This window comes from Ornithodoros turicata, chromosome 1 (genome assembly GCF_037126465.1).
Source record: "Ornithodoros turicata isolate Travis chromosome 1, ASM3712646v1, whole genome shotgun sequence".
NCBI classification, from domain to species: domain Eukaryota; kingdom Metazoa; phylum Arthropoda; class Arachnida; order Ixodida; family Argasidae; genus Ornithodoros; species Ornithodoros turicata.
Window position 1 is genome coordinate 132,064,089 of NC_088201.1, and position 21,029 is coordinate 132,085,117.

At 47.3% G+C, this 21,029-nt stretch overlaps 1 protein-coding gene and 1 non-coding gene across 3 annotated transcripts in view; one reads left to right on the plus strand and one right to left on the minus strand.

The window, feature by feature from the left end:
• LOC135378604 (phospholipid-transporting ATPase ABCA3-like) overlaps window positions 1-21,029 on the plus strand; it is a 324,578-nt gene that overhangs the window by 162,767 nt on the left and 140,782 nt on the right. For both annotated transcript variants that reach the window (XM_064611676.1, XM_064611677.1), the window contains exons 11-12: window positions 12,360-12,514; window positions 12,584-12,742. In XM_064611676.1, coding sequence (XP_064467746.1) covers window positions 12,360-12,514; window positions 12,584-12,742 — 314 coding nt within the window. The remainder of the gene's footprint in view (window positions 1-12,359; window positions 12,515-12,583; window positions 12,743-21,029) is intronic.
• On the minus strand, window positions 10,293-10,363 carry Trnas-gga (transfer RNA serine (anticodon GGA)). Its single transcript has one exon. It is a non-coding gene; the product is annotated as a tRNA-Ser (tRNA).

A 21,029-nucleotide genomic window follows, 5' to 3' on the forward strand; every position in this document is an offset into this window, starting at 1 on the left:
CCGAATTCCGTCGCAAGGCACTCACACTCGATCGAAACGAGGTTCTGGAAAACCGAAAAAATCCCGACGCGTGCCAAATAAGCTTCATCACAAGATATTCCAACGCACTTCCAAACATCAAAGCCATTCTACAGAAGCACGAGCCCCTCCTCCAAAGCAGTGACCGACTTAACAACATATTCACAAATCCCATACAGGTGACATACCGACGCGCAAGAAACCTGGCAGACTCCTTGGTCAATGCCAAAATCAGCAAAACGAGCGCCCCGTACACGGGAACACGACCCTGCAACCTCCCGCGTTGCAAAACATGCAAGCACGTTCAACACGCTAACTCCATCAAAAGCACTGCGAGCAATTACACCCACCCCGTTAACCACGCATTCACATGCACAAGCTCCAATGTTATATACTGCATTGAATGCGGCGACTGCTCTATGCAATACATTGGTGAAACCGGCCAACAAATGAACAACCGCCTTACCGGACACAGAACCGACACGTCCAACAAACTCCCCAAAGCAGTCGCCGAACACTTTAACGTTCCTGGTCACAATTTTGACAACATTAAACTATATATTCTAGAAACCGGGTTTAGATCCACACGTGACAGACGTGATAGGGAGTCTTATCTCATATACAAGTTCAACGCTCTTCACCCGTCCGGTATCAACAAATCACAAGGCACCCTAGAAACACTTCACAAATAAAATATGCTTTTCCCATCTACCTCCATTATCATCTGTTATGTTCTGCATGGCCACTGCTTTCTGCTCTCTTTATTGCATGCCACAACTTTGTATTACAAATATATATTTAAAAAAAAAATTTTGCTCGTTCTGGAATTTTCCCCACGTAACCACTAACCTCCTTATCTTTCGCTATGCTTGCGAATTCTTGCCTGTTGTCCCGTTTCGTCCACGTGTTCGTGAACCTTCCATTTTTCTGCAACCGGTCTGTAGCCTAGATCACTACGTTCACATAATCCCCTCCACACTCTAACAAAGCAGCCATTCACTCCCGCCGTAAAAACCCGTACGGACCTTTCTTCCCTCCGGGCTGTTGACCCACAATTCGCATGAACCTTTAAACACGTCACACCTAACCCTTTAAATACCATGCCAATGATGAGGACGGTGCCCAGAAGAAGAACAGTCTCTGTTCGAAATATCGGCGGCTTCTGTCCTGAGGCAACTCCCTTCCTACATCTCTACCGGTTCGCTGGATTTCTACCCATCTTCAGTTTACACAGTTTTTCTCCATTGCTTTGATCTGTTAGCTGATATTAGGCCACCATACTGACTCGTGTGCGAGCGGCACCTTGGTGCCCATCATGTAAGAGTTTGAGTACCTTCTGTCTCAAAGAGGCAGGAAGGAAGATGTGACTATTCATCATGAGGAGGTCGTCACCGATGGTGAGGTTTCTGCGAAACTTCCAGTACTAGAGAGTTTTAGTACATCCTACACAAAGGCGACAGCGTGCGTAACAGATAGCGTTGGTGGTTCTGCGCACTGCGCCAAGCTCTGTTATTTGCTATGGGCGTGCGCAGAACCATCAACGCTATCCCTTGCGTACTCAAAGGTGACAGCGTACGATGCACTAAAACTCGACTGTTTGACGCTTGTCGGCATGCGGTAATTTGGCGGCCAGCCGTTCTTGCAGTACTGTCTGATGAGAATGCATTAAGGGTCGACAACCCGTGTTCTTTGAAGTCTTGTAGGCTAACGGCGACTGCTGGAGGAAGCCCTTCGATTACAGCATGCACAAAGAGCTCAACATGATCTGAAGAGGACGTGTCTGCTGCGTCACGAGAAGGAGCTCTGGATAGGGTACCGCAGTAGCGAGCATTTTGCCTGATGGTGCATACTTCATGATCTACTGATATTTCATCAGTTGGATCCTAGGTGGCATTACGTCCAGGTCAGTCTTTGCCAACAAAGTCACTAGCGGCTGATGATCTGTTTCGATCGTAAAGTCCAAGCCATGAACGAACTCGTCGAGACGTTGGAGAGCCACGACAGAGCCAAGGCTTCTGTTTCGATTTGGCTGTACCTTTTTAAACGCGATCGCATTTATGAGCGAACCCACTGCGTTTTCTTGAGACGGGGTATGTCGCCGCGTAAGACCTGCACTCATCGGCTTCTGCTTGGAGACCCCGTGTGCTGTAATAACGCCGAAATGTTCCCAGGTGATATGAGGCGATATCAACGAAGTGCATCAGGCTGAAAGAAGGAGCGGTCCCTTCTGTATTTTCACAGAAACGACAGGCAGAAATCTTCACCTCTACTTATCGTTTCGGCGTACGTCTGATTCCGGCTTCGGATACAAAAAGGAGAATGACAGGTACGACCCCATCTCTCATTGGAGAATCGAATCGAGAATCTCAGAATCGAACATTTTGAAGCGTCGTTCGGAATTCGCTGTGTTTATCCCGTTCACCTAACACTGTAGCAGCCGCCCTTGGAGCTCGAGGAACATATGACGTCACGCGCTTCTCAGCTTCTCCTGCAGTGCTTTGCGACAGCGGGCGTGCTCCCCGCGCGATCGTTGGGCGTATGCGTAAAAAATATGCCCATCCGTACACCGTACTCACAAAATGCTGGTGGCACCATAATTCTACGTAAAATTTACACCTTGTTTGGACCTTTTGTTGCAATTGACAAATTTCGCTTCCATTATCCTTTCAGTTGTCATGCGAAAATTATATAGATTTCGACGACATCAATAGAAAAACAAGCTAACCCTGATGTCTCGTGGAAGCCATTTAGAAAAGTAATTGCTTATCAGATTTTTTTATCTCAACTGGATCTTTAACTACAAATTTTTCAACCCTTTTTGTAACAAAAAACTTCCCCATGCTAAGAGTCGATTTCCGAAATAATCGCTCTTAAAGATAGACTTTCTTTATGTATATTAATGGTGAAAATACTGACAATATTGACACGGTCTACCTTTAATTTTCCGGATATTTTTTCCATTGCTTCACTTCCTTATTCCCCTTTTCTTTTAATTCACTGGCTACAGCCCGTCAAAGATTTTTCATCATCCCTTAAACACAAGCTACAAATACCCTGTTGTTGCATCATTAAAACCGAATTTTTGAAAGTTCAGTGCTGTGCGTTGTGAGTGTTCGTTTATAAGCCCCGCACTGTCAAAGTTTTTTACTGCTTTCAATTGACAGAGGACCTCTTTTTTTTCTCAAGGCTTGTTACTTGCATAGATCGAGAAGTTACCCGTCGTTACGAGTTAAGTTCCTGTGTGACAATGTAACTAAGTTAATAACGAAGTTCTTCAGCCTGAAATGTAACTCGCAATTACTGAGTTAGTTAAAAAAAGAACGAGTTACTTCCAAGTTACTTCGGACACAAAATAGCATTACGCATGTGCAACGCGCGGGAGCAGTTGAGTTAGAACTTGAGTTGCCTGCGGAGGAGTGTAACACGCTTAGGTCGTCTTCGTTCATGTCCAACAATATACCTCTCCCTGTTTGTAAACAAATGACGTCATAGTGTTTGACACCGCCACAAATTTGGTAGAGTTCAACTATGCTCGAAGCTAGAGGTGAACAAGGGGGGATTACAATGGTCCCTGAAAGGGACAGCGACCTTCGGTCCTACTTTTCTTTCAATGGGAGGTAGCGAACAAGTGCCCGTTCGTGGAGCCCAGCCCCTTTCTTCCGATTTGTTTCGGTTTCAGTCAGTCTACCAACGTCATGACGACGTTTCTATGGTAGAGGTCTATTCGAACGCTTTGCATCTTACTTCCTGTGGGCGCACAATGGTTTAGCTTCATTTCAATGGCAGCGGTTCTTACTTCCTGAATAGAATACCGTCATTGATTGAATATCACGTTTCATGGCAAAAAATGCCATGAAGGAACCAGTGAGAAAGCAAGAAAGTATGTGGACGTGAGGGAAAAGCGAATTCAAAGTAACTTGGAACTTAAGTTACTTTGGCAAAGTTACCTGAGAAAGGAACGAGTTCCTCTGAAAGTTGCCCAGCCACAAAAGTACCGAGTTACCAAAGAAAGTTACAAAAAAAAGCTCAGTTACAGTAACGAGTTACCTCGAACTCTGGTTTCTTGTTCATGAAAACATATTTGTCAGGTTTAGACGACTGCTTTAAATGAGGCGGGAAATATAGCTAGATATGCAGTATAGTAAAACACGTACGGGCACGTTGCAAAATCGTTCTGTTTTCTAATGGTGCCGGTCTTCCGAGGGTGCGTCACTACGTTAGGTGCAGCGGGTGCATCACCAGGTTAGGATGCTTCGGCAAGCACCACAGCAACACCTGAGGGAGCGTAACATTATACGTTAACCAGAACGTGTGTACAAATTCCGCTACCGGTGTCCTCCCATATGATATCTCGGTAACGTGCGTGTACAACGAGAATTCGTCGATTTTTGTTTTTGTATTATCTCCGTCGTGCACCGATGTTCCGAGAAATATGCACAAGTATAGTGCCGAGATGTAGGATTGATCATCTACTGTTGATTGGCTCGGGAATAGAGGTTTTGTCGGATTATGAAAATCGGTTTCCTGCTATATCCAAGATGATGATGTCCTAGATGATGTCCTAGAGCCAAGAGTTTTCTCTAATCCAAGAGAAGCATATTCTAATCCAAATCTAAGCCAAAATCCAGTTCTAATTCAACACAATCCAGTTCTAAGCCAACACAATCCAGTTCTAATCCAACACAAGCTGATTCTAAGCCATCTGATTGGTTACCATTAGCTCCGCCCACTTCACGTTGATTGGCCCATGCTAAGCCTACTGATCTTTGATTGGTTGACAATAGCTCCGCCCCTTTATGCTAATTAACCGGCTCCGCCCACCTCACGCTGATTGGTGCATGCCAAGCCTGGTGATCGTGATTGGTTAGCATAGCTACGCCCCTTTATGCTAATTATTCAGCTCTGCGCCCGCTGATTGGTCCATTCTAAGCCTACTGATCACTCTCCACATTTTCCAGACTTCTAAGGCCTCTGATTGGTCGTGCCCATTCTAAGCCTACCGATTGGTCCTCGCACGTTGATTGGCCTGTTCTAAGCCCACTGATCGCCTGGCACTAAGCCCACTGATTGGCCGACTAACAAAGCCTGCACTAGCGCCCGCCAGATGGCGCCATCGGCGGGGGTCCACTGCTGCTATATCTCATATGTCCAAACTTACCTCGTTAGAGCGCCACCAGATGGCACAACTCTTCACTAGCTCTCCCTACTTCACGCTGATTAGTCCATTCTAAGCCTACCGATGGCTGGCCCTGATTGGTCCATGCTAAGCCTACTGAACAGTGATTGGCTAGCCTGAAATTGTCGGCACCAGGCAGCGGCTTCAGACAAGACACGACAATTGTTGATTTCAACCTTTATTTGGAACAACCGCCTCCTGGTCCAGCTGCATCGTAGTGCATGGGTTGGTTCAGCTGCATCAGCGAGATCGTTGGTCCATTATTCTATCCGGTCATCTCTTGCGCTCATTGGTCACTCAGCTCCCTCGGTATACTCCAACTGTTATTGGTTCATCTAACTGCAAGTGGTCTGCTCGTTAGCCCATCTGACTGCAAGTGGTCGCTCACCCAGCTTGGGTGAGCTGGGACAACTATATACAGGGTGTCCCAGAAAACGTGTCATTGAATTATAATAAAAAAAAACTACACCACCTAGAGTCATGCGGTCAACGGCATTTGTTCTTACTGGGTTTTTGCCACCTCCTCATGTGAATGTCGTGTGACCTAAGTTTAATTATGTAAGTTTTTGCGAGCTTAAGTCGGAAATTTGCCTAGTAAAGGTCACTTTTTTACCCCACCATTGTGAAGAGCGTGTCTAATTTATTCAAATTAATGATAATTGACAGGGGTATTTAGGAGCTATCCCGTCGGGAAAAATAGCCGAACATCATGCTCTATGGAAGTCGCACAGAATAGCACACGATGAATTTTTCAGCGCAATCTTTGTCAGTCCGACGAAAGGAGGTTGGAAACCCAGCCCACCCCGGCATCGCAGAAAGAGATAACGCAGGCATGGCTTATCACGTCCGACTTTCGCTGGGATAATGCTTTCCCTCTCCCAATTTTAGGAACTGTTACTTTTTCTACTATCACTCTGTGGGCTGGCTTCGGAACTGCGTCGGACTGCGAGCGATTGCGCCCAAAAAGACATCGCGCGTTATGGTCCGGTGCTCCGAAAAGCATGATATTCGGCTATTTTTTCCGATGGGATAGCTCGTGAATATCACTGAGAATTATTATGAATTTGAGTGAATTCGGCACGCTCTTCATATTGGTGGGGTAAAAAAGTGACCTTCCCTTGGCAAGTTTCTGAGTTCAGTTCGCAAATATTTGCATAATTAAACTTGGGGTACATGACATTAACTTTACAAGGTGGCAAAAACCTCATAAGAACAAATGCCGTTGACCGCATGACTTTAGGTGGCGTAGTTTTTTTATTATAATTCAATTACACGTTTTCTGAGACACCCTGTACAAGAAAAACACTTCCCAAAATGAAGCTAGCAAACTCCCCACTCTGCAGAACTTGCAACGTCCCTAAAGACATGACTCACGTCATAATGCATTCCCCAGTGTTCGAGAAACATAGAAGAAAACTTCCAACGACACTGGAAAAACTTGACAACCGTCCATTCAGCTTCTACAAGATTCTTGGACCTTGGTCCAGTCCTCAACAACAAGACAAGGCCATGAAAGTATCATGTGCATTCTTGAAGAATAGCGGCATATCCAGACGCTACTAGAGACAAACAAGTATAAACAAAACACCATAGTACATGTGATGCTCACTAGGGAGTGTCACGGATGATAGTCACTGCCATATTGGCGAAACTCGCAAGAAATGGAGCTGCAGGCGCCCTTTTGGGCAGCCACCAAGTTCCAACTCCCAACTCCCGCTCAATTAGTGAAGAAGTAGTTACAGTGAACAATGAAAGCGCTCTGCGCTTTCTTAAAACACGCTACTAGCCACTAGTAGCCGCTACTACTAGCCGCTACTAGCAGCCACACATACCATAAACCTCAAAACCACCTAAATGAGATGGAGCTGCAGGCGCCCATAGGGCAGCCACCTAGCTCCAATACACCACAATCCAGTTAAACTTGTCGTATCTTGTCTTACTATCCGGTCATCTCTTGCGCTTATTGCTAGCCTCAGCTCCTTCGGTAGACACCAACTGCTATTGGTTCATCTAACTGCAAGTGGTCTGCTCATTGGCCCATCTGACTACAAGCCTCTCATTTGTCACTCACGGCCACTCATCTCTGGAGCTCCCTAACAGGCTCCAACTGCGATTGGTCACTTCCACTCATCGCTAGACCCAACTGCTCCATCGAACTGCAAGCCACTCATTGGTCACTCCCTCTAATCTCTACCATACTTTTACCATAAGAGAATTTTAGCGGGGGTCATACGCTGGTAGGCTCCAACTGCTAACTGCATGCCACTCATGCCTCCATCCGGCTGCTCACTGGGTCACAACGCTCCTGCGCATGCCCTGAGAGCGCCGAAGAAGGTTCTCTACACATACAGTAGATGGCTGTATACTTGCACCCTCTTTGCAAACAAGGCTGAGGCTGATGCGCGCCGATCGCTGGACAGCCGTAACGCGAGCGTGAAAAAAGGTAATTTGCATTGCTGACTCATTTCTATCCAACTGGTTCACACTTCTAAAAGCCAGCGTTGGAAGGCTGAACAACACAAAACGGCTTACATCAACGGGCCGCCTCCTCCTTCTGTTCACACTACTCATAGCCACAGTTGGAAATGGGAAGTAAAAAAAACGTGTTCAGGGTACGATATACACATCTCAAAACACATGCTACACGAGTAAAGCTGTCTTCACCTGGTTGCATGCGTGCGTTAGGTGAAGCCCACCCCTGGGAACAACCTTAGGATCCTTTTTTGTGTGCCTTGCAGTTCAATATAAAAATTGATTTCAATCAAACAGAATATGAAATGATGATATGGAGTGCGTCCCACAACAGATACGTACCCACAACAACAACAAAAAAATGTGTATTAAACAGAGCGCAAAAAACTCATCGCATTCTAAGCAGGGAAGCCAGCACTCGTTCGAAATAAAAAAAGCTGAGCAGGAAGAAGCATGTGATCGAGAAAACATCGATAGTTGACGCTGTGCAGAGAAGTTGTTTTGAGAGAAAAACAATTTGAATGATCAAGAAACCCTATAGAGTTGTGAAGCTTGGGCTCGTTTTTGTTTTAGACAGCGTGCGTTGCACTTCAACAAACGAAATTAATTAAACCAAGGAGAATGACAAAGCATAGTGGTTGTATGTCGTGAGGCTTAACATTGTTTCTCTCACTGACGCTCCAACGCTTATTAAACAAATTGGTTGAGGCTAGGCAGTGAAGCTTCGCACGTACTCAGTCTTAAAAAGACGACTCAACCCAAGCAGAGTATGAAGAAACACAATTTCAGATTGCTCTCCCAGAACATTCTGTGCCAGCGTATATTTCATGCAACACACCTCGCACGCAGAGCACAACTGGAAGCACCATTAGAAATATAAGTTCAGGGTGATCACACAACGTCGTATTATGAACAAGTTCATCTCGGAAAAAATGTGCTCACCTTAAGAGCATCACAGACGAGCACATAGATTCACGAACTTGTCATTCACGAGCACCATGCAGCAATATCTGAAACACGAATTTCCGACGGCGCGTGGACAGCTCACGCGACTTTAGCCTGCCCATGTCTGGGTATATTGCAGTCTTAGACAGTAAAAAATTAATTAAATCAAGCAGAATGACAAAGCATAGTGATGCTATGTGGCGAGGCTCAACATTGTTTCTCTAACTGACGCTCCAACACTTATTAAACCGAAATTGGTTGGTGCCATGCAGTGAAGCTTCGCGCGTACTCAATCTTAAAAAGACGACCCAACCCAAGCTGAATATGAAGAAACACAATTTCAGATTGCCTTCAGAGCTCTTTCCCAGGACATCCTGTGCAAATATAGTCAGCGTATATTCGCACCTCCTCGTTCCTTCTAAACAGAGCAATACTGGAAGCACCAATATTAGAAATATAAATTTAGGATGATGCAATGCTCGTCGCATTATGAACAAGTTCATCTCATAAAAAAATGGGCTCACCTGAAGAGCATCACAGTTACGAATATGACGGGCACATAGATTCACAAACTTGTCGCGCGACGCAGTACAGCAGGGCAGGAAACACTAATTTCGGCCGCGTGGACAGCCTGCTCGCGCACACCTCACACAGGCTCAACATGCGCCGATATAGGCACACCAAAATGTCGCTCACCTTCCAGGTTGACAAGTGTACCCACATGTCGACAAAGAATAGCCCAACTTACCGTGGTGAGTGCCAGCCGCACAGAAAACTAGATAGCCGGAACACAGGGGCGTAACATACCCCTCTCAGTCCGTGCCCCAACACGTTGGGGCCATCTGTTTTATATCATGGCTCGCTTGTTTCCGCGTACTCCCACAGTTGCAAGTCATGTTTTCCGAGAAACTGGGTCACCTTGAGGATGAGCCGACTGCATGTCACATCGTGTTCGAGCCATCTGTTTTATATCAAAGCTTCCGCAGTTCGGAGGTCGTAAATCACGTTTTCCGAGTCCTCGAGGCCACTCGTATTAAAACGTATATCCAAAAGAAAACTGTGATCACACACCGGATATAAGCAAGGTGAAGCTAAAGCTCACTTGCTGCATCGTAGTACACACTCTTTGCGGATGAGAAAAGTTGTGCGTGACAGAGGAAGTGTTATAGTGGTGTAAAACAGGTACAGGGTGCGATACCTTCTTGTCGGAAATTTGGGTAGCCCCACGGAACTACTGACCAAAAAAGAAACATCCGAGCTTCCCTCAACAACGTTCAGTGGATGTGGATGTGTGGAGATGTGGTAACTTCGCCAATAATCCGGACGGTTACAGTGGTTCAGGGAGCATCCCAATGAAGACTACCGAGGGATGCTCGCATGTTTTCGGTGGTGGGTAGTGGTGGCACCCCTCCCTCTCCAGTGCCACCATCTCTCTCCCTTCCCTCTTTCACCCTCACCTCTTCTCCCTCCCCTGGTGCACCGACCCGCCGGATAGACGACATGTTGGAATAAAGGAGCGTGCTTGGACTGTATCAAAATCCTTGCTTCTGCATATACGAGATACATCGGTGCTGGAGAGTCCGCCCACGAGCAGTGCAGTTCCGTAAGTTCCATCTCGATTCACAACATTATTGGTGCCGAAACCCGGGATCATCGAATGCAACAACTCAGGAAAAAGAGGCGCTGACGCCAGGAATCGAACCTGGGTCTTCTGATTTCCGGTCAGATATGCTACCACTACACCACACCAGCACGCCGTTTCCCATGAGCCATTGAGTGCCGCAAGTAGGGGGGGACGGACAACCAACCACGCTATTCCCATTCTCTCTTACATCTTTCTCACTCACTCTCTCATTCATACACGGCCAAGGCGATCTGTAAACGACGTAGACAACGAGATTTGGCCGAGGCAGACCACACTTAGGGACGACACAAACATGTAAGCCTCATACGCCCGGAATCATCGAATGCAACTGCATCGAATGCATCGATGATTCCGGGCGTATGAGGCTTACATGTTTGTGTCGTCCCTAAGTGTGGTCTGCCTCGGCCAAATCTCGTTGTCTACGTCGAAACCCGGGAGTAACGGAGTGAACAGTCAAGATGGACCGTCTCAAGCACAAACGTGCCGCCTGCCGAAAGCAGATCACAAAGGTGGCAGAGCTACGAAGCGACGTGAACGTCTCCAAGGCTACACTCACGGGGCTACTAAATAGACTCATGGCTAACGACAACGAACTACGGCAAATTAACATGGAAATAGAGCCGTTTATACCAAACGACGACCTGGAGGAAGAATGCGCAAACGATGAGCTACGAGGACCAAGCCCACAACGCCATAGCCGATGTTGATTAACTTGTTGAAAGTAGTGCCCTGTGTTGTGTCGTCTGTGTTCATCTCTTTTAAAGCTTTTATCGTCAAGGAAATGTACCAACAAGCAAAAATGGATGTTTTAGAGCCATAGCCGAAGTGCAAAAGAGGATGGCCGAAATACAGATTTCAGAGCAGCCCGCAAGTGTCGTCTCCGAGACCGATGTCAGATGCGGAGCGACCGCGCACTGGTGTGAAACTACCAAAGCTTCAACTACAGTCATTCGCGAGTGAGTTAACTGAGTGGTAGCCCTTTTGGGAGCAAAACAGTCTTCGGAGCTGCAAAAATCGCTCACCATTTCTCATCTGCCTTGGCTGCAAAGTGATCTGGCTGCCAGTAGCTCGGCCTATACTCCAGTCAGTACCATCGGTCCATAGCACGTGCCCCTCTGTTGTGGAATCGGAAGGAGGCGGTGGTTCTTTATGTATGTCTGTATCTTGTTCTTTGATTGCTGTCTAGTGCTGGTAATGCAACATTTGAGTTATGCGAGCTGGGTTTGCCTCATGTACCTATGAGCAGCGCACTGGACAGCATTTCCCGTTGACATTAGCACTTCATCGACTACGCATGAGCGTAGGCGATGGGGAAGCGTAGCCGAACATTCGGGAAAGCGGCGTTAGAAGTTCTCGCGGAACATGCCAGGGTAAGAGACGCCAGGTAAGGTAACGTAATGCCAGGTAAACTAACGCTTCAGGGTAAGAGGCCCACCAACTGAAATCCCAGTGCAAAGCCAGCAAGGTAGCTCAGTCGGGAATGTGTTGGCTTGCTTTGCTCATGATCTCGGGTTCGGTCGCGGCCTAGGGCGGTAGCAACGTTGGGGAGGTACACATTGCTTCCGGGGAGAAGCACCGTGTGTCTGAGAGTTCCGGCGCACGTCAAAAGAACCCCAGGTGGTCGAGATTATCTGCAGTCCTACCCTGCGGCTCTGTGGCGACATGCTGCACGTAGGCTGACTCACCTTACGTGTAAACCTACTCCCAATAAAAAATGGAGCCGAAGCTATATGGCTGCACGTAACATATGATTTTCTAACTCTAACGTCGCGTGCATGGGTTGACAGCACAACACAGAAAACTCGCATTTTTTCGGGTCAGCGCACAGAGTGCGTCTCTATAGGATATCAGTGACCCACCATGCTAACAGTACCACCTGAGGTGTCAGTGCAAAAGTTCAAGATACGTGCAGATAGAGAGCGTGCTACACCGAGCGCGTCAATATCCCGAATAACGTCTCTCTAGCCTTGTTTTAGTGCAGCTTCGAATAGATAGTCTTTTGTTCCTCTACATCTGTTTCCTGTATCTCGTTTATTTTGTGGCTTGCTGTAACGTTTATATCCATTATAATCGTATGTAGCGCATGTTACTATTTTCCCACAGGAATATTGCCTCCAACAGAAGGCACTGCTCTCATCTGTGGTTTTGACGTAGTGAAGAGTACAGCAAGTGCACAGAAGAACATCACCCTTTGCCCACAGTATGACATATTTTTTCAAGAGCTCACGGTGCAAGAACACTTAGTCTTTTTTGGCTCGGTAAGTAGGTGCAACGACGCCTCACAAATAGGATGTGAGCCATTCAGAACTCCAGTAATCAATCTGCAGCTCAGAGCCCAGTTTTCCAGCAACGAGTTACAAGAGCGCGTGTCAGACGTGCTGAGCACTGTCAAGTTGTCCACGAAGGCTAACGAACTCGTAAAAGCGCTGTCTTGGGGAATGATGAGGAGACTGACTGTAGCCATCGCAATTGTGACTAAACCGCAGGTACGTCATTGTATGTAATCGGAAACATATGTTGCTCCAGCGCCTTTATTGGGTAACGCAAGTTCGAGTGGCCGATTGAAAACCACACTAATCGCCAGACCACATAACCCAAGTGCGTTAAATGAAAGCACTCGGTATGACGGTTGGCTAGGATCGTGCTATGTGGTGCAGTTCTGTTTATACAGAGTAATTAAAGGTAATTAGAGCAAGAAAGTTGAGTTTAAAAGTAATGAGTGTAAGAACATGTAATTAGGAGGAAGTTGTAATCAAATGTAATTAAATATAACTAACGTTACTTAAAGAGAAATTGATAGTAGTTAAAGCAAATAAACGTAATTAAAGGGACCTGAAAGGATATTCGAGAAGCTTTTCAGTTTCTTCTGTACTAAAGCATTCATCGTGTGAAATACGAATTTGAAAATCGTTCGAATATCTAAAATATTGCATATTAACCACGACCGTCAATGGCGGCTGCTACGACCCGCCTACGAGGAGAACTGCCCGTGACGCCAATCACAGCGGATGCACTCTTAAAAATGAACTTCACCGCATAGCACACCCTCGAATGATATCGTTATCTGATCGATTTGTTGAAAACGGGAGGTGTACGTCTTTTTGTGACACTTATGCTGTTCATAATTTTCACAAAAAAGGCACACACCTCACGTTTTCAACAATTCGGGGCAGATAAAGATATCATTCGAGATGATGGGTGGCTTGGAGCGTGCTCTGCGGTGAAATTTTTTTCTAGGATTGTGCTGCCGATTCGCGCACGGTCTTTTGCGAGCAAATTGCAAAATCTGCAAGCAAGCTTGCAAACTTCGCCGTGAAATATGTTTTAATTCGACCTGGAACTGAGATCGTATCTAATCGCTGACACAGAATCCTACCAGAAGTGTAATGTAGTCATTGACTGTCAGCATGGTTACCAGAGCACGTTTTCCTCTCTGAGCTTCTTCTCCGGCAGAAAATGTCTGTGGCGGTGGCTTTTTGGTAGCTGCAGCGTACGAAACGATTCTTAGACGCTCTGTCCGTCGCATAATAGAGAGTTTCAATAGGTCGTATGCTATTGCCTTTGCGTACGTAAGGGATAGCGTTGATGGTAACAGAAAGTGAGGTTCGCGCGGTGTGCAGAACCACCAACGCTATCTGTTACGTACGCTATCGTCTTTGCGTACGATGTATTAAAAATCTCTACTCTCTTTCTCAATCGCTGACTGTTTGCGTTTCGCCATATTTCTACCGATTTCGACGACAGATATACGACGTCGTTGTTGTCCAATCCGAAACCATGCACCCACGTGGTCCCACGGGGTGAGTGCTTCGGTCGTCCACATTTCGCTGAGAGGATTGGACGATGATGACGTATGCACGCCTCGACGAGATGTATCCGGTACTCACGCTCCGCTATTTTTGCGTGGTAACTGCGACCCAGTGCACTGAATGCGTGAATACTGAATACGGTCGATGTGTGCATGATAATGAGCGCTCGTGAGAACCGTTTCCCGCAGAGTACTCGGAATTCGCGAAAATCATTTCATGGTCCCTTTAAGGGGAATTAAATGAAATTCAAGATTACCTCAGGTAACTGCAGTCACCTTCGGTAGTTAAAGGGAAATGGAAAGTAATTGAGGCTAACTAAAGGTTAATTAAATGGAGTTTGATACAGTAAATGAAATTGTCGAACCAGAAGTCAAGTATATACCGGAGGTGGACAACCGAAAGTCGAGTTAGACCGGAAGTGGATACGGAAGCTAAGTCTAGACGGGAACTGCACAGACGAAAGTCAGGTTTAGATCGGAAATGTATGACCTGAAGTCAACTATAGACCGGAGAAGGCGCTAAGCGCTAACGCATCTCTCTCGCATTTACTGCTACATCGCCACTGAAGTTTTTGTGTTCCTCGTCTGGGGCACCCGCGACATTTTACGCGCTCCGGGAAATTCTCCGCCCTTTCCACGACCTCACCAGGGAAAAAGAGCCCCGTGAGATTTTATTCAGCGCGTAACCCGAACCATTTCTCGATATCAGTCACGCACCACGTGGGTACATCATACAAGATCATCTTGAACAGTTGGACGATATTAAAGAGGAGCTAGAGTAAGGCGTGTTTCACACGAACGTTTTCCACGCAGGGATTTCTACGGGTGAGAAACGGACCGATTAAAGTCGATGGTGTTATTCACACATGCACGTTTCTTTACGGACCGTGCGTCTCTACAGAGAAACTCTGGGCGTGACAAATTCTGACCCGTTCTTTCACGCACTCGGTCTGCCGCAATAGGTGCGCTCTTTCGCACAACGGAATTCTTCTTCCGTCCGCATCCTGATACTGATAAAAATAAGAGATAAATGAAGAAGAGGAGGAAAGTGTTCCCAGGTATATCTAAACAAGTAGCGCAACTCCCATAGGCCCCTGTGTCTTCAGGATGACGCCATGATAGAGACGGTCAGCGCCATCCATCCGTTGCGCGGACTAGCACGATTGTAAATAAATGACGTCAGAGATGACGTCAGCAGTATGAATAATAAGTAGTGCATAATTAGCCATGACACGTTTAAATTCGCGCACTTCGTTTGCGTTTTTCCCTTTTCTTCACCCAGGCAACAACACCAGACGCGAGAACACAGAAAAATAAATCATACCAGGTTTAATTAAACATATCAATTCGAAATGCATTCAGTTATCACAGATTTTGACGACTCTAAACAGAAGGGCATCGTGATAACCACACATGAATTATGAAGGTTCACTTAAGGCCCATTTCTCACCTAGAGCTATACGTACACGAAGTGATTAGACGTTTGCAACAACAAAAACAACTTTATTTCAGGATAATGGGTGGGGAGTTTCATCGCCGGGGGCGATACTCTACCGCACTACTGGAGGTGAAGCAGGGAATGAAGGAATGGGTCCCGTTGCAGTGAGGATCGAAGTCCTGTGGCGTCCAAAAAGGCGAAGAGAGCCTTGAGGACAGAGCGTTGTTGAGCTGGATGCAGCCAGGGGCCAAGCTATTTGGTGAGGGAGAGAGGACGGGAGTCGAGCTCGTTGAGGGAGGCGGAGAGTACGGAGCGGGAAGGGTGGTAGTGTGGGCAATGGAAAAGAATGTGCTCGAGATCTTCAACAGCACCACAGTGACTGCAGTGGGAGAGTTAACTTGTCGCAAACGGTAGCGCCACTGTGCTGTGAAGGCCACGTCGAGGCGCATTCGAGGATCTAATGCGGCGTCTTGACGAGAGATATGTTCTGGCATGCGGAAAGCGAGCGCTAGACGTTTGCATTTATTCATTGAGTGGCCATTATAGGCAAATTACAACAAAACATGGCATAGTTGGTGCACAGCTGATTTCTGCTAACACTCACGCTATCATGGCCGCTCGTCCCATGACGAATTCTTTCTTTTTTTTTCTCAGGTCCAGCAACAGGGGATGCGTTGTATCCATCTGTTCACACGTGTTAGTCTGTTAGTCTCCGAGATGTGAACGTCGCTTCCTGTTTCACTCAAAAAGTGTACGAACTCCATATTACAATGCACAGACATACGGCACGGATACAGAGATGCACGGATAAACACGCCCACTGTGACACATGCGCAAAGGGAGCAGGACACGGAAATGTACTCGGGTGGTAGACGATTTCGTATATGTGCACGAGTGGGGCAACAGAAAGTTTTTCTACATTGAAATTATGAATAAGCTATCAGTTGTGGGAAACCTTCCGGTTAACCCACCACCGGGACCACGCCCGTTCATCCGACCCGCGCAAGGAACGCAGACACAAGCTCGAACAACAAGCAAAGGATTTATTTCATACCTTCAGACTGCACAAGCCAAGGCTTTCCCCCAAGAAGAGCGAGCGAACATATCAGGTCCGCCAACACAGCTTAAATAATAAGCTCTTCGGGTATCCGCCCCCTAATCTACGCGCAAGCGACACGCGCCATCTGTCTATCGCGACACCTGTAGACGACAGCACAAAACAAATCCCACACAGTACACACACAAGCCAGGCCCATGTTGTGAAGTTTTTCTGTTTACGATCGTAGTCTACTATCACCAACCAGGATCGCTCGCGCCTCATGATGGTAGCCTTGCCGATGGGTCTGATTTGGTATTTTCGCCTGTTTTCCTTACCAGTTTAGATATATACCTTGAGTGTTCTTTGAGGTAGTCTACCCCCAAGGACAGAAACACCAGGTTCTAATGTTTCTACAGAATTGGGGTGGAGTCTGGCCCCTGGCGATGAAACGCCCCATTCATCATCTCAAAATAAAGTTGTTGTTTAAGGTTGGTCTTTTTGGCCAACCGTTTCGCCAATCCGTGGTTTCAAACGATGACTCTCAGACCTTCATACCGCGTCATTTTTGCCTGCCGTTTCTGTTACAAATGATTTACGACAAGAAATGTTACAAGCATGGAACGTTTTCAAATGCAGGCTTTTGTCAACCCATAGGCAAAAATATAGCTTGTACATATAAAAATATATGTAACAATATCAGAAATGTTGTAATAACCATGATATGACCGCTAATGGAGCAACATCAATGTGTCCTTGAAACAGGGAGGTAACAAAATTCCAACGTCCTGATATCGTTGATGGGGGGGGGGGCACAGAAGACGCATCCAAAGGAGGTGTGGTGCTCGAGAAACACGGGCAAGAAACGGACATGCAGTAACTTCCACGAAGCGGGCACACGGTCTTCGACAGTGTGAATAGAAGCCTTAAAGGGACTATGAAATTTCCCGAACCCCCATACTTTTTTTTCGATGGAAACTGTTCTTCCCGCAGAGAAACTAATATGCCACAAATTTTTCCGGACGAAATCGCTCCACTCTGCGAGGAGCGCGCGCTGGAAATGTCTCTTCCGCGTTCCTCCTCTCCCGCGCATATTTCCCTGCCGATGGTGTAACTGTACGGACCGCTCTTCGGTTCCCCGTTACGTCATCGGTGTTGCACAATGGCAAGTAATGCCACGAGCTCGCGCTGTGGCTGCCGCCACTGCCGAAATCTGCCGATCGCGCGAAAGCTGCTGTCATGGAGATTTCCACTCCCGATGAACGCGGGATCCTACGCGGGATCCTACGGCGCATGCTCCTGGCGGGATTCCTCGGCTCGGCAACACGTCACGATGACGTGTTGCTGAGCCGGCCGTGGTCGCGTCAAGTTACCCGTTGTGTCTCCGCTCGGCAGCTCGTCACGGCGCGGCGCCAGCTGTCCTCCCTTCGCCGCTCCGTTTAAATTCGCTCCCGAGAAATCCGCTCGCGCGACGAAAGTAAAATTTCGGTTCTAGACTCAAAAAAATGTCTTCTTTCGAACGAAACGAAGAAAAAAATCGTTTCATAGTCCCTTTAATAGCAATGCTGTCCGGTTTCCTACCCGCTACAAATTTCGATATGACACACAGGAGAAACTCTGTAGTCTGAAAAGGTGAACTTGTTCCGTGAAAATCGCATCTTCGAGTGGCAGCTACCGATCGCTCTATCTTCGACTGGTCAAAACGTACAGCTTCGGCAGTTGTTTCTTTCTTCCATCTTCTTTCTTCCTACAGCACCGAGCGCTGTGGCTTTTAGCGTTGGTACCGCCCGTCGAAGATACCATTAGGATGTGGCCTGGGGGAAATTTATCGTCGCGAAAACGGCAACTCGTGAGAAAACACGGTAGTGTGTATGGCCTACATGAACCCGCAGTGAAGCCTGTGAAAAGCAAAAAAAACACAAAAAAAGAAAACAACGGGCACACGTCTCGCACAACCTTAGCGCACGGATAATAGCCGAGAAAAAAAAAGCGGTCCCAACACGGACGCATTTCACAGACGCTAAAAAATTACGGCAGATATCGCTGTGCAGGTTGTTATTGAAATGTGATAGCATTTAGGAGCTCATCGCTGACATTCTCCGGCGATGAACAGCAGAGATCTCTGAAGAATGAAGTAGCTGACGTACTTGGCCACCACTAACTTGTCTATGCTACTGACGAAGATACAATCTGTAACACTTTCCGAACGGGTTGTGGTAATTTATCATCACTGACTAATCGAAGCTTTCCTCCGTAAAGTCCGCGAACCAGTTGTTGTGCGACATTTTAATGTCCATATATGAAGTCTCCCATGACAATCATTGGCATGCTGTGTTCCTTCAATTTTCTATGAAGGTGTTGCTTGCAGAGTAATTCAAGAGTTTGCCTAGAACAAACTTCTTGATCTTGCCTTTAGGGGATCACTGCGAAGTGTATACAGCACGATGAGGGTGGGAGGCATCCACGTATAGTCCACTGGTACACGCATAGATGGGGTAACTTCGCCAAGCATACTAGCAGATACCGTGGTACAGAGATCATCCCAGTGAAGTCTACTGAGGAATGCTCGTGTTTCTGCGACCACCCTATTCCAAGATGTAGGTATTCCCAGCCCAGGGAAGACTGCACAACCCTCCCTCTTCTGTATTTTTTTTTTCACCCTTCCCTCTACTCCCTTGCCTGGCTGCACCGAGCCGCCATCTTCGAGCAGGCTGACCGCACCTCCCTCAAACACAATTCCCTCGTCTCTACGACGCATAGGAGCCTAGTAAAGGCGTGGTCCCATAGCCTCGATTTGAGCAGCAGCAGAGCAACAGCAGCGGAGCAGCAGAGCTGCAGCGACACGAGCGGTCCCATAGCACTGGGCGAGAGCAGCAGAGCTGCCGAGCTGCAGAAATTCCCTGCTGCTCTCGTATCCGAATTTTTGGTTGCTGTGCTGCCCTGTTGCTCTGCAGCCTGAGCAGCCGGTCTCGAAAGCCAATCAGGAGGCTGGTTGGTATTGTTTTCGTTCGACGGTGTTTAGGGTTAGCAGGGCGGTGAGTGACGGCAGAAGGTTTGATTCCTTTTGTTCCGTGATTTGATTCTGAAGATCTGGATACGCTTGTGATTGCCAGTAGTTTGGAGCGAGTGTTCAATCATCGGGACTGCGTGAAGTGCGCATTCCGGACATAATTCAGTTCATAAGTTCAATAAAGTGTTCGACCGAACTTACGTGATACGTATGTTGTGTACCAGTTGTAGCTACATGTTCGCTTGTTTTCTGGAAAGTACTTCAAAACCCGTGACCTGATAACGTACAAGCAAATTACTTTCACGTCCATGCCGTGTGAAAACCAAACCGAACAAATTTCTTGTGGTCGGTATTCCAAGACCTTGCTAGGTGGTTGTAAATGAAACTGACCCTTGAAAAGGGATAGATGGAGATAGACAACGTTGAGACAACAAAAAGAGGTTCGACAGAGATAGATAATGAACCCATTCCTTGTGAAAACAGGCAGAAAGCAGTGAATACTAGCAGAAGGGGCCTTTGTTTTCGTTAGACAATTTTATTTCACTAATAGCAACGTACGCATTTGACAGTCACCGTAAGTCAAAATATCGAATACTATAGTAACGAGGTAATATTTATACGACAAAATCCCGTAGAAGCATCTCCACACAACACAGCAAGGACTGTTCTGCACAGCAGTAGGACAAACCTACGTTGAATGTGTGGGAACCTGTGTTTCCACAACCTCGGGGCGCCAGCCCGTCCGTTCCGTCACCAAGGAAGACACAGCAAGCAAAAGGTTCAAACAACAAAGGTTTATCTCATACCTTGTCACACAGTCACACAGGCGTGATCCCAACCGCGCAGCCTCGTCCAAAAACCAAGTCACGCAAACCACACGCGCCCGTGTGCCTATATCCCCCTCACCCGCCACGCCCCTCTCCTACGTCGCTCACACCTTCGCCACCTTGCATCGAATAAACAAAACCGAAGAGAAAGAAGTGCCCACACTCCCCCACCCTCAAAGTGTCCAACCGTCTATAGTTCGTCATCCGGCATGTCCAGGACTACGTCCTCATCTGTCCTGCGAGGGAAGGACGCTACGAAAACACCGGGTGTCGTCCGGGTTGGGGCTCCGGGAGCAGCATTGGGGCCAAAAGGTCCGGGGTTGACGAGTAGGTCAGGGCGGTAACGTTGAATGGTGGCGATAGCGGAGGAAATGTCAACGGGACACCGGGTAGCGTCCAGTTTGGCGAGATGAAGCTGGCTTCGACGATGAGTGCGACGGTGTAACTCGGGAACGCCACACAGCTGGCTCAACTGTCGACGCTCATCCTCTGAGAGCGGGATTGGGGGATCGTTGGGGTGCCTATCTGCCAACGTTAACCCCCGGAAGGGAAGCGGCACTCTGCTGGAGTCTTCACCTCGAAGAGGGCGAGGCTGCGACTGCCACTTGGACCGGGAAGCCCATCCTACCGGACGTCCCGCGGAGACCACCGTCC